The sequence below is a fragment of the Myxine glutinosa genome, chromosome 4 (genome assembly GCF_964187855.1).
Source record: "Myxine glutinosa chromosome 4, kmMyxGlut1.1, whole genome shotgun sequence".
NCBI lineage: Eukaryota > Metazoa > Chordata > Myxini > Myxiniformes > Myxinidae > Myxine > Myxine glutinosa.
Window position 1 is genome coordinate 979918 of NC_136264.1, and position 13414 is coordinate 993331.

General features: G+C 46.0%; 1 protein-coding gene across 4 annotated transcripts in view; it reads right to left on the bottom strand.

The window, feature by feature from the left end:
- The window catches only part of LOC137424392 (claudin-15-like), a 35641-nt gene extending 27574 nt beyond the window's left edge, over nt 1-8067 (bottom strand). For 2 of the 4 annotated variants that reach the window (XM_068111800.2, XM_078775370.1), the window contains exons 1-2: nt 7819-8063; nt 7267-7638 (exon numbers count right to left, since the gene is read on the bottom strand). In XM_068111800.2, coding sequence (XP_067967901.2) covers nt 7267-7474 — 208 coding nt within the window. In that variant the 5' untranslated portion in view covers nt 7475-7638; nt 7819-8063. Of the gene's footprint in view, nt 1-7266; nt 7639-7818 lie in introns of all 4 variants that reach the window. The other 2 variants (XM_068111803.2, XM_068111804.2) reach the window with 2 other exon arrangements.
- Nucleotides 8068-13414: the final 5347 nt, after the last annotated feature.

Consider the following 13414-nt stretch of genomic DNA (forward strand, 5'->3'; position numbering starts at 1 on the left):
TTCCACATTTCATGGTCTATCCAAATATGATAGTCTATCCACATATGATAGTCTATCCACATATGATAGTCCATCCACATATGGTGGTATATCCACATATGATGGTCTATCCACATATGATGGTCTATCCACAAATGATGGTCTATCCACATTTGAAGGTCTATCCACATTTGAAGGTTGATCCACGTATGATGGTCTATCCACATTTGAAGGTCTATCCACATATGATGGTCTATCCACATTTGAAGGTCTATCCACATATGATGGTCTATCCACATTTGAAGGTCTATCCACATATGATGGTCTGTCCACATTTTATGGTCTCTCCACATATGATGATCTCTCCACATATGATGGTCTATCCACATTTGATGGTCTATCCACATATGATGGTCTATCCACATATGATGGTCTATCCACATTTGATGGTCTATCCACATTTGAAGGTCTATCCACATATGGTGGTCTATCCACATATGATGGTCTATCCACATATGATGGTCTGTCCACATATGATAGTCTATCCACATATGATGGTCTATCCACATATGATAGTCCATCCACATATGATAGTCCATCCACATATGATAGTCCATCCATCTATGGTGGTCCATCCACGTGTGATGGTCTATCCACATATGATAGTCTATCCACATATGATGATCTATCCACATATGATAGTCTATCCACATATGATAGTCTATCCACATATGGTGGTCTATCCATGTATGATGGTTTCTCCACATTTGATGGTCTATCCACATTTGGAGGTCGATCTGCGTATGATGGTCTATCCACCTATGATGGTCTGTCCACGTATGATGATCTATCCATGTATGATGGTCTGTCCACCTATGATGGTCTGTCCACGTATGATTATCTATCCATGTATGATGCTCTATCCACATATAATGGTCTATCCGCAAATGATGGTCTATCCACATTTGATGGTCTTTCCGCGTATGATGGTCGATCCGCGTATGATGGTCTATCCACATTTGATGGTCGATCCACATTTGAAGGTCGATCCGTGTATGATGGTCTATCCATATATGATGGTCTATCCACATTTGATGGTCTATCCACAAATGATGGTCTATCCACATTTGAAGGTCTATCCACATTTGAAGGTTGATCCACGTATGATGGTCTATCCACATTTGAAGGTCTATCCACAAATGATGGTCTATGCACATTTGAAGGTCTATCCACATTTGATGGTCTATCCACATTTGAAGGTCTATCCACATATGATGGTCTGTCCACATTTGAAGGTCTATCCACATATGATGGTCTGTCCAAATTTGAAGGTCTATCCACATATGATCGTCTGTCCACATTTGAAGGTCTATCCACATATGATGGTCTGTCCACATTTGAAGGTCGATCCACGTATGATGGTCTATCCACATTTGAAGGTCGATCCACGTATGATGGTCTATCCACATTTGAAGATCGATCCACGTATGATGGTCTATCCACATTTGAAGGTCTATCCACATTTGAAGGTCGATCCACGTATGATGGTCTATCCACATTTGGTGGTCCGTCCACATATGATGGTGTATCCACATATGATGGTCTATCCACATTTGAAGGTCTATCCACATATGATGGTCTATCCACATTTGATGGTCTGTCCACATTTGAAGGTCTATCCACATATGATGGTCTACCCACATTTGATGGTCTGTCCACATTTGAAGGTCTATTCACATATGATAGTCTATCCACATTTGATGTTCTGTCCACATTTGAAGGTCTATCCACATATGATAGTCTATCCACATTTGAAGGTCTATCCACATTTGATGGTCTATCCACATATGATAGTCTATCCACATTTGATGGTCTATCCACATTTGATGGTCTGTCCACATTTGAAGGTCTATCCACATATGATGGTCTACCAACATTTGATGGTCTATCCACATTTGAAGGTCTATCCACATATGATGGTCTATCCACATATGATGGTCTATCCACATATGATGGTCTATCCACATTTGATGGTCTATCCACATATGATGGTCTATCCACATTTGATGGTCTGTCCACATTTGAAGGTCGATCCACGTATGATGGTCTATCCACATTTGAAGGTCTATCCACATCTGATGGTCTATCCACATTTGAAGGTCTATCCACATATGATGGTCTCTCCACATTTGATGGTCTATCCACATATGATGGTCTGTCCACATTTGATGGTCTATCCACATATGATGGTCTATCCACATTTGATGGTCTATCCACATATGATGGCATTTGAGCTAAAGGAGAAGGTCGTGTTTCCAGTTAGTGGTTGTTTTTGATGGTTGTTGGTGGTTCCTTAAAAGTAAGCTTTGAATAAAAACTGGCAGGATGGAAAAGTCGTTTGGTCTCGCTAGTTGAGTTTGTGGTCTGGGGTGCACTGCTTGGGCTCATAGATACCTGCATGATCAATTTCAAACCTTTAACGTGTGTAGACCATCTCCTGGTGATAATTTCGCATCTCATCTTAACCTTGACCAGTTAAGAAAGAGTCGTTGTGTAAAAATCGATCCTTTGTGGACACAACGACTTTAGATTACACATCATGGAGCACAAGATGGTGAAAAAACATCACAAGATGGTGAAAAACATCACAAGATGGTCAAACAAGTGGAACATGTCTTTCAATCCTGACAAATCTCACACTCTTACGATGTCTCTCCGTAAAGACCATCTGGACAACCCTCCTTTCTACTTTCTGAATAATCTTCTCCAAGAAGTTCTGTCACTCAAGCTTTTGGGTCTCACTATCTGCCATGATCTTTCCTGGAAAAACCAAATTTCCAAGCTGGCCTCCAAAGCCAGACGCCGACTGGGCATCCTCCGTCATGCGAAGTCCTTCCTTGGCACCTCTGAGCTCCTCACCACAAACAAGGCTTTCAACCGCAGCTCAATGGAGTACTGCTGTACCCTCTGGGCTGGTGCTCCTGCCCCCATGCATCCTCTCCTGCCCCCATGCATCCTCTCCTGCCCCCATGCATCCTCTCCTGCCCCCCATGCATCCTCTCCTGCCCCCATGCATCCTCTCCTGCCCCCCATGCATCCTCTCCTGCCCCCCATGCATCCTCTCCTGCCCCCATGCATCCTCTCCTGCCCCCCATGCATCCTCTCCTGCCCCCATGCATCCTCTCCTGCCCCCATGCATCCTCTCCTGCCCCCATGCATCCTCTCCTGCCCCCCATGCATCCTCTCCTGCCCCCCATGCATCCTCTCCTGCCCCCCATGCATCCTCTCCTGCCCCCATGCATCCTCTCCTGCCCCCCATGCATCCTCTCCTGCCCCCATGCATCCTCTCCTGCCCCCATGCATCCTCTCCTGCCCCCATGCATCCTCTCCTGCCCCCATGCATCCTCTCCTGCCCCCATGCATCCTCTCCTGCCCCCATGCATCCTCTCCTGCCCCCATGCATCCTCTCCTGCCCCCATGCATCCTCTCCTGCCCCCATGCATCCTCTCCTGCCCCCATGCATCCTCTCCTGCCCCCATGCAGCCTCTCCTGCCCCCATGCAGCCTCTCCTGCCCCCATGCAGCCTCTCCTGCCCCCATGCATCCTCTCCTGCCCCCATGCATCCTCTCCTGCCCCCATGCATCCTCTCCTGCCCCCATGCAGCCTCTCCTGCCCCCATGCAGCCTCTCCTGCCCCCATGCAGCCTCTCCTGCCCCCATGCAGCCTCTCCTGCCCCCATGCAGCCTCTCCTGCCCCCATGCAGCCTCTCCTGCCCCCATGCAGCCTCTCCTGCCCCCATGCAGCCTCTCCTGCCCCCATGCAGCCTCTCCTGCCCCCATGCAGCCTCTCCTGCCCCCATGCAGCCTCTCCTGCCCCCATGCAGCCTCTCCTGCCCCCATGCAGCCTCTCCTGCCCCCATGCAGCCTCTCCTGCCCCCATGCAGCCTCTCCTGCCCCCATGCAGCCTCTCCTGCCCCCATGCAGCCTCTCCTGCCCCCATGCAGCCTCTCCTGCCCCCATGCAGCCTCTCCTGCCCCCATGCAGCCTCTCCTGCCCCCATGCATCCTCTCCTGCCCCCATGCATCCTCTCCTGCCCCCATGCATCCTCTCCTGCCCCCATGCATCCTCTCCTGCCCCCATGCAGCCTTTCCTGCCCCCATGCAGCCTCTCCTGCCCCCATGCAGCCTCTCCTGCCCCCATGCAGCCTCTCCTGCCCCCATGCAGCCTCTCCTGCCCCCATGCAGCCTCTCCTGCCCCCATGCAGCCTCTCCTGCCCCCATGCAGCCTCTCCTGCCCCCATGCAGCCTCTCCTGCCCCCATGCAGCCTCTCCTGCCCCCATGCAGCCTCTCCTGCCCCCATGCAGCCTCTCCTGCCCCCATGCAGCCTCTCCTGCCCCCATGCAGCCTCTCCTGCCCCCATGCAGCCTCTCCTGCCCCCATGCAGCCTCTCCTGCCCCCATGCAGCCTCTCCTGCCCCCATGCAGCCTCTCCTGCCCCCATACATCCTCTCCTCCCCCCATACATCCTCTCCTCCCCCCATACATCCTCTCCTGCCCCCATACATCCTCTCCTGCCCCCATACATCCTCTCCTGCCCCCGATAATCCTCTCCTGCCCCCATACATCCTCTCCTGCCCCCGATAATCCTCTCCTGCCCCCATACATCCTCTCCTGGAAGGAACTTTCAGAACCACCTTTTTTCATTTTAAACTCCATGCTGCGTGTCAATGTCATGATATTTACAAACTCTTTCCCTCCGGTTTGACATTTTTCATCATGAATAATCAACACCGCACAGTAAATAAATCCATGTTCGTAATTATGGGGCTGCAGGTACGTAAATCTCTTATGTCATTGTTTTGTGAATCATAGACGAGGTTATGCTTTCTGTGATATGGATATTGGAGATCGCACGTCGGTCGAAGGGATGGAGGGGTTATGAATTATAATTATTGGACAGATATTTTGTAATGACGTAATTAAGTGTCAGATCCAGATGTCTTGTGCGGTATGAGTCCAATAAATTAGCGACGCCCAAGATCACGTGTCAAGTTAGTTCTTCAACTCCCTTGTCCCTCTCTCCCATTTCCTTTCGACGTCTAGGATTGGAATCTGCACTTTCCTATGATGTCACTCTTTATAATGTGTGTGGCCATCCGATGATAATTCTTAATTTATTCTCTCTTTCACAGGTGGAGTTACCTTCAAGCCTGGCCCGCATGTACACACAAGATACGCCATGGCGTATGATGTCTGGTAAGGACAGGTGTGTGAGGGGAAAAAACCAATAAGGTGCTGGCATGCGAAGGGTCTGCACAGAAGGGTAAACATGGTGAGAGGCCTCAGCGAGTGTGTTGGGTTGGCAAGATGGCCTAGATATATGCACTAAGTTGTCTAGCCTGGGTTTGAATCCCGACCCTGCTATGAATTGCCATCCTGGTGTCTCACGGGCTGGGTGATTCATCAATGTGTGTGTCGTACCTCGGATGGACGTTAAAGATCCCACTATGTTCTTTGGAAAGAGTAGGAGGGCTTAGCTCTGCTGCTGAGTCTGCTGGGGGAGCTTAGGGCTCTTTCTTATGCCCCCCCCCCCCCCCAACCATGGGAATTCCTGACTATAATTGCCAGTACCTGTTGGGCGCTAGTATTCACCTTTGGCCTTGGGCGCCACAAACCCAAGTACGCGACTGGTTAGCAGGTTACTCAGTTTTGAATCATATCGTACAGGTACAGAAACAACAGTAATACAGTACCTAGTTATTCCTAAACCTAAAGCTTTTTTAAACAAGTTTACATTTTAAAAACTTTTTTATTTATTTATAAATTTTTTACTTTTTTTATTTATTTATAATTTTTTTCTTTTTGATTTATTAATTATTTTTTAAATTACTTATTTATTAATTTTTCCCATACAACTGTTTATTTATTTATTTATTAATTTTTGAAATAGATTTTAATTATTATTATTATTTTTTTTAAATACAACTTTTTAATTTTATTTATTTCTTTATTTAGTTATTAATTTTTGACTTTTTTTTTTTTTTTTTTCTCTACAACTTTTATTATTATTTATTTCTTTATTACTTTTTTTAATACAACTTTTACATTTTATTTATTTCTTTATTTAGTTATTAATTTTTGACTTTTTTTTTTTTTTTTTTTCTCTACAACTTTTATTATTATTTATTTCTTTATTACTTTTTTTAATACAACTTTTACATTTTATTTATTTATTTATTTATTTTTAAAATACAACTTTTTAATTTCATTTATTTATTAATTTTTTTAATACAACTTTTAAATTTTATTTATTTATTTTTAAAATACAACTTTTAAATTTCATTTATTTCTTTATTAATTTTTAAAATACAACTTTTTAAATTTATTTATTTATTTTTAAAATACAACTTTTTAATTTTATTTATTTATTTATTTATTATTTTCTAAAATACAACTTTTTAATTTTATTTATTTATTTATTTTAAAAATACAACTTTTTCATTTCATTTATTTCTTTATTTATTAATTTTTAAAATACAATTTTAATTTTATTTATTTATTTATTTTTAAAATACAACTTTTTTTTTTTTTTTTTTTTTTTTTTAAATACAACTCTTACATTTTATTTATTTATTTTAAAAATACAACTTTTAAATTTCATTTATTTCTTTATTAATTTTTAAAATACAACTTTTTAAATTTATTTATTTATTTTTAAAATACAACTTTTTAATTTTATTTATTTATTTATTTATTATTTTCTAAAATACAACTTTTTAATTTTATTTATTTATTTATTTTAAAAATACAACTTTTTCATTTCATTTATTTCTTTATTTATTAATTTTTAAAATACAACTTTTTTATTTTATTTATTTATTTATTTTTAAAATACAACTTTTTTTTATTTTTTTTTAAATACAACTCTTACATTTTATTTATTTATTTATTTATTTTAAAAATACAACTTTTTAATTTCATTTATTTCTTTATTTATTAATTTTAAAAATACAACTTTTTAATTTTATTTCTTTATTTATTTGTTTATTTTTAAAATACAACTTTTTTATTTTATTTTTTTATTTATTTATTAATTTTTAAAATACAACTTTTACATTTTTTTTTTTTTTTTTTACCAAATCACATTACATTCATAGTTAAACTTTCATGAAAAGATGAATCTGCGTTCACAGGAATATTCCTATGCAGTACAGTAATGAAACTGATGTCAAGCAAGGTGGAGAAACAAAGGCAAAGTAGGAATGGCGGGTGCACCGAGGAGGACGCACCTGGCACAGCGAATACGGTGTCAAACTGTAGGCAGTTGGAAACTCCGGTGGCATCCTCGGCACAACTCTGCCACAGGTTCTCGTAGAAGTTGTTGGTGGTGATCAGAGAGCCCACAACGGTGGCGACCCTCATATAGGGGCTGCATATGGTCGCAATGCTCAGCACCAGACTCAGGAATCCAAGAAACAGTCCAATAAGTTCACGCATGCCTCTGAGATCAAAATCTCGGGAGATGAGCAGCTTGGAGAGCACGGACTACAAGATGGAGTGATGGTAACTGAGAACCGAGTAACGATGACTACAAGATGGAGTGATGGTAACTGAGAACCGAGTAACGAGGACTACAAGATGGAATGATGGTAACTGAGAACCTACAAGATGGAGTGATGGTAACTGAGAACCGAGTAACGATGCGGGATGCAGGGTAAGCACTCACACGATGGATGATGGTAACTGAGAACCTACAAGATGGAGTGATGGTAACTGAGAACCGAGAAACGATGCGGGATGCAGGGTAAGCACTCACACGATGGATGATGGTAACTGAGAACCTACAAGATGGAGTGATGGTAACTGAGAACCGAGTAACGATGCGGGATGCAGGGTAAGCACTCACACGATGGATGCTGATGCGGATGATTCGTCTCGATCAGGAATCTTTATGTCTTCCTCCACGGAAGTCTTCTTACTCAGGCTGTCTCTATCAGTTTGTCTTCGTACTCTACTCCATGTACATCATTCGTACTCTGTCCCTCTACTCCATGTCCTATGCTTCCCTGTGCTCGCCCAGTGTGCTGAGGAAGGGTTCAATGACTTGTATGTCACAAAGATAACAAACATGGCAGTGTAAACAACGTGGCAGCCACACAGCAAGTTCACATTCATTGTTACAGATTTGTCACTCATCCTTGGGACAGGTGGCACATCCTTGGGACAATGGGACAGGTGGCACATCCTTGGGACAATGGGACAGGTGGCACATCCTTGGGACAATGGGACAGGTGGCCGATTCGCCATTATAACGATGTTTATGTTGAATCCGAAGCACAATGCGCCAATTACCACCATCTTCAAAACAAAACACCATTTTTTATGAACCTGAACATACACCTGGCACAAATGTGTGTATTTTAACGGATTCAACAGTCATCAGACATTTTTACATCCGTAACAGAAGGTGGACACACGTTGGATTTTCAGCCATGTTTGTCTGTCTGTCTGTGAGCATGATATTTCAAGAATTGTTGACGGATTCGGATGAAACCTGGTGGACATGTTCGGTGTGTGACGCTTGGTGGACAGGTTCGGTGTGTGACGCTTCGTGGACAGGTTCGGTGTGTGACGCTTGGTGGACAGGTTCGGTGTGTGCCGCTTGGTGGACAGGTTCGGTGTGTGACGCTTGGTGGACAGGTTCGGTGTGTGACGCTTCGTGGACAGGTTCGGTGTGTGACGCTTGGTGGACAGGTTCGGTGTGTGACGCTTGGTGGACAGGTTCGGTGTGTGACGCTTGGTGGACAGGTTCGGTGTGTGACGCTTGGTGGACAGGTTCGGTGTGTGACGCTTGGTGGACAGGCTCGGTGTGTGACGCTTGGTGGACAGGTTCGGTGTGTGACGCTTCGTGGACAGGTTCGGTGTGTGACGCTTGGTGGACAGGTTCGGTGTGTGACGCTTGGTGGACAGGTTCGGTGTGTGACGCTTGGTGGACAGGTTCGGTGTGTGACGCTTGGTGGACAGGTTCGGTGTGTGACGCTTGGTGGACAGGTTCGGTGTGTGACGCTTGGTGGACAGGTTCGGTGTGTGACGCTTGGTGGACAGGCTCGGTGTGTGACGCTTGGTGGACAGGTTCGGTGTGTGACGCTTGGTGGACAGGTTCGGTGTGTGACGCTTGGTGGACATGTTCGGTGTGTGACGCTTGGTGGACAGGTTCGGTGTGTGACGCTTGGTGGACATGTTCGGTGTGTGACGCTTGGTGGACAGGTTCGGTGTGTGACGCTTGGTGGACATGTTCGGTGTGTGACGCTTGGTGGACATGTTCGGTGTGTGACGCTTGGTGGACAGGTTCGGTGTGTGACGCTTGGTGGACAGGTTCGGTGTGTGACGCTTGGTGGACAGGTTCGGTGTGTGACGCTTGGTGGACATGTTCGGTGTGTGACGCTTGGTGGACAGGTTCGGTGTGTGACGCTTGGTGGACATGTTCGGTGTGTGACGCTTGGTGGACATGTTCGGTGTGTGACGCTTGGTGGACATGTTCGGTGTGTGACGCTTGATGGACATGTTCGGTGTGTGACGCTTGGTGGACAGGTTCGGTGTGTGACGGAAGAATTTATTAACGAACAGGACTAAATAATTAAATTAATATATATGTGGGAAAATGACACCCATACTGGGAATCGAACCCAGGTCTTCTGATAAACTTTACCAATGCTCCGCCACCTCACCTGTCTCGCTCCTGGATGACAAATAACTTGTATTATAAAGACAGGAAAACACCTGTTATGAAGGACATGGCTTTAACTCAATTGAATAGAGGGGACAGGTTCACAAAGACACGCAGACACAACACACAGTTTCGCAACTATCGGGGACACCTCTTCACGGTGGTTGTAGGCCGACACCACAACGAAAGTCGAGGGCCAAATCTTTTCCATTCTTCCCTGCTGCCTGGATTCGTCAGGGAAAGGCCGTCACAACCAGGGTGGTGATCGGTCCCCATGCATCGGCCTCTCGTGTCCATTCCCTCTCGATCCAGTGTCGATTTTCCACTCGGGATCGGAGTTCCTTTCCCTCTTGTGTCTCTCTCTGTGTCTCTGTCTCTCTCTGTGTCTCTGTCTCTCTCTGTGTCTCTGTCTCTCTCTGTGTCTCTGTCTCTCTCTGTGTCTCTATCTCTCTCTCCCCCCACTCACCTACCTCGCTCAATTCTCTCTCCCTCCCCCACTCCTCTCTCTCTCTCTCTCTCTCCCCCACTCCTCTCTCTCTCCCCCACTCCTCTCTCTCTCCCCCACTCCTCTCTCTCTCCATCCCCTACTCCTCTCTCTCTCCCCCACTCCTCTCTCTCTCTCTCCATCCCCTACTCCTCTCTCTCTCTCCATCCCCTACTTCTCTCTCTCTCTCTCTCTCTCCCCCACGCCTCTCTCTCTCTCTCCCCCACGCCTCTCTCTCTCTCTCTCTCTCTCCCCCACGCCTCTCTCTCTCCCCCACGCCTCCCTCTCTCCCCCACTCCTCTCTCTCCCCCCCCCCTCCCTCTCTCCCCCACTCCTCTCTCTCTCCCCCACGCCTCTCTCTCTCTCCCCCACTCCTCTCTCTCTCCATCCCCTACTCCTCTCTCTCTCTCTCTCTCCCCCACTCCTCTCTCTCTCTCTCCCCCACTCCTCTCTCTCTCTCTCCCCCACTCCTCTCTCTCTCTCTCCCCCACTCCTCTCTCTCCCCCCCCCCACTCCTCTCTCTCCCCCCCACTCCTCTCTCTCTCCCCCACTCCTCTCTCTCTCCCCCACTCCTCTCTCTCTCCCCCACTCCTCTCTCTCTCCATCCCCCACTCCTCTCTCTCTTGTTACGTGCTCCTCCCCGACCCCCTGGTCACGGTGTACCTCCGAGCCCCGAGAGGAGTCACGGCAGAAAAATGTGTTATTCTGTATGTCAAAGATCAATGGAGAAGCCACCCCCATTGTTACTCACAAACAAATATTGTATTAAGATCACACAAGAATAACAGAACAACAATAATAGTAATCAAAAGTACAATCAATATGTCCTATGATGGTACCATCAGTTTTGTAATATATAACTCACTGTGCTCCAAGTGACATCCGGTCCCTCGAGCGACGGGGCTTGCTTCGATCTCTCCACGGCATCAAAGTTTGAGTGTTTTCCCATTCGTTTCTTTGTCAAATTTCCGCTGGGTATTTTGTTGTGTATGTGTTATTGTGTGTTTCTATTTGGTTTTGGTTTTGTCGTTGTTGCAAATTTGTGTGTAATTAGTCGTTTCTTTGTTCGCGCCTCGTGCGCCTCGTGCGGCCTGCTGTCTCGTGCGGCCTCCTCGTCTCGACTTGTGCCCCGCCCCCTATATCACGTTTTTCTTTCACCTCTGCTCCTGCTTTCTCAAATCCACGTTCTCACTTAGAGACTTTTCCCAGATTGTTTTTCATGGTTTTGTTTAAATATTATTTAAATATGTTTAAACTGCAGCCGTGATGCTGACGCCAGCCTCCCCCCCCCCCCCACCCCCCAGAATTTCCATGTTTTAAACGTTTCCCAGTGCGTACCCTGGATAAGAATAGGTACGCCGTATCCCTGCGTGTCGTAAGAGGCGACCAAGAGGGTTGGCGTCAGGAAGGGCATCCGGCCATAAAAACATTGCCTCAAAAAGAGAACCATGACAATTACAACTACATGTGGGCAGGGTACAGCCCGAAGTGGAGATCGGTTTCTGAGGTTTGGGACATGGAATGTCGGGACAATGACAGGTAGATCAGGAGAAGTGGTGGAAGTATTGGTCAGAAGAAGAGTGGACATATGTTGTGTGCAAGAGACGAGATGGAAGGGAAGTGGTGTGAGAATGGTGAAGGGTAGGCAGGGACAGAAATACAAGTTTGTGTGGCAAGGGTGCCCGGAGGGCGTGAATGGTGTTGGTGTCCTGTTTTCTGAGGAGTTTGTAGACAGTGTGGTGAGTGTGACGAGAGTGAGTGAGAGGTTGATGATGGTGAAAATGATGATTGGAAAGCTCTTGGTGAACGTCATCTCGGGATATGCTCCGCAGGTTGGTCGAAGCGATGAAGAGAAGGACAAGTTCTGGTGTGCGATAGAGAAGCTGATGGAAAACCTGAAAGATGAGGAAGTTGTTGTGGTAGGAGGAGACCTAAATGGACATGTGCGAAGGAGTATGGATGGTTTTGATGGAGTTCATGGGGGTTACGGATATGGTGTGAGAAATGGAGAAGGTGAAAGGATTTTGGAGTTTGCTGATGGAGCTGATTTGTTGATTTGTAATACTCAGTTCCAGAAAGAGGATAATTAGCTTGTTACATACACGTCATGTGGGTCGACGACAACCGTTGACTACCTGATGGTGCGTAGGCGGGATAGGGGGCTCCTCCGGGACACAAAGGTGATCCTCGGAGATCTGGAGATCCTCGGAGGAGGCTGTTTCACAGCACCACTTGGTTGTCTGCGACGTAAGGGTGAAAGGTGCGAGGAGAGCTCGGCGGGTGAAGTACCAACCAAGAATGAAGCTGTGGAGGTTGAAAGAGGTGACAGTAAGGGAGGCATTAAAAGAGAGGCTGAGTAGGGTCGAGGATGATGTGGTTGAGCTTGAAAGTGGGTGGATGTCAATGAAAGCTAGTCTGTTGGGAGCCGTTGGTGAGGTATGTGGATGGACAAAAGGACCACCGAGGCACTCGGAAACATGGTGGTGGGATGATGAAGTTGGAAAGAGGATTGACGAGAAGAGGAAGAAGTTCAAGGAGTGGCAGAAGGCGAAGGGTACGGGAGCAGAAACAGCAGAGCATGAAAGTTATAAGGCAGCCAGGAAGGCTGCAAAGAAAGAGGTAGCAAAGGCGCAGGAGGCATGTAGGAAAATGTTCGGAGAACGCTTGGATTCGGAAGCGGGTCAGAAAGCAGTATTCAGGATTGCAAAGCAGACAGCGAAAGAGAGGTGTGATGTGATGGGGGTGAGTTGCTTGAAGGATGAAGTGGGACAAATCGTTGTCGACCCAGATGGAATTAAAGGAAGATGGAAAAGATATATGGAAATGCTGTTGAATACAGAGAATGAATGGGATGGCAACATAGAGAGTAACCCAGTTTTAGGACCGGCAGAGAAGATAACTGAGAAGGAAGTTGAGGAAGCGATAAAAGCAATGAAGGGTAGAAAAGCGGGAGGGCCGACGGGAGTTGTGGGAGATATGTTGAAGGCAGCAGGAAGTTGGGGTGTGAAGAGAATGACAGAGATCTGTAATCTGGTGGTGAAAGAAGGCCGCATTCCAGTGGCTTGGGAACTGAGTACCCTCGTCCCTCTATACAAGGGGAAAGGTGACCCTCTGGAGTGTGGCTCGTACCGAGCGATAAGGTTATTGGAGCATGGAATGAAGGTATTGGAAAGGGTGTTGGAGAGGAGGATAAGGAAGAAAGTGAAGATTGACGAAATGCAGTTTG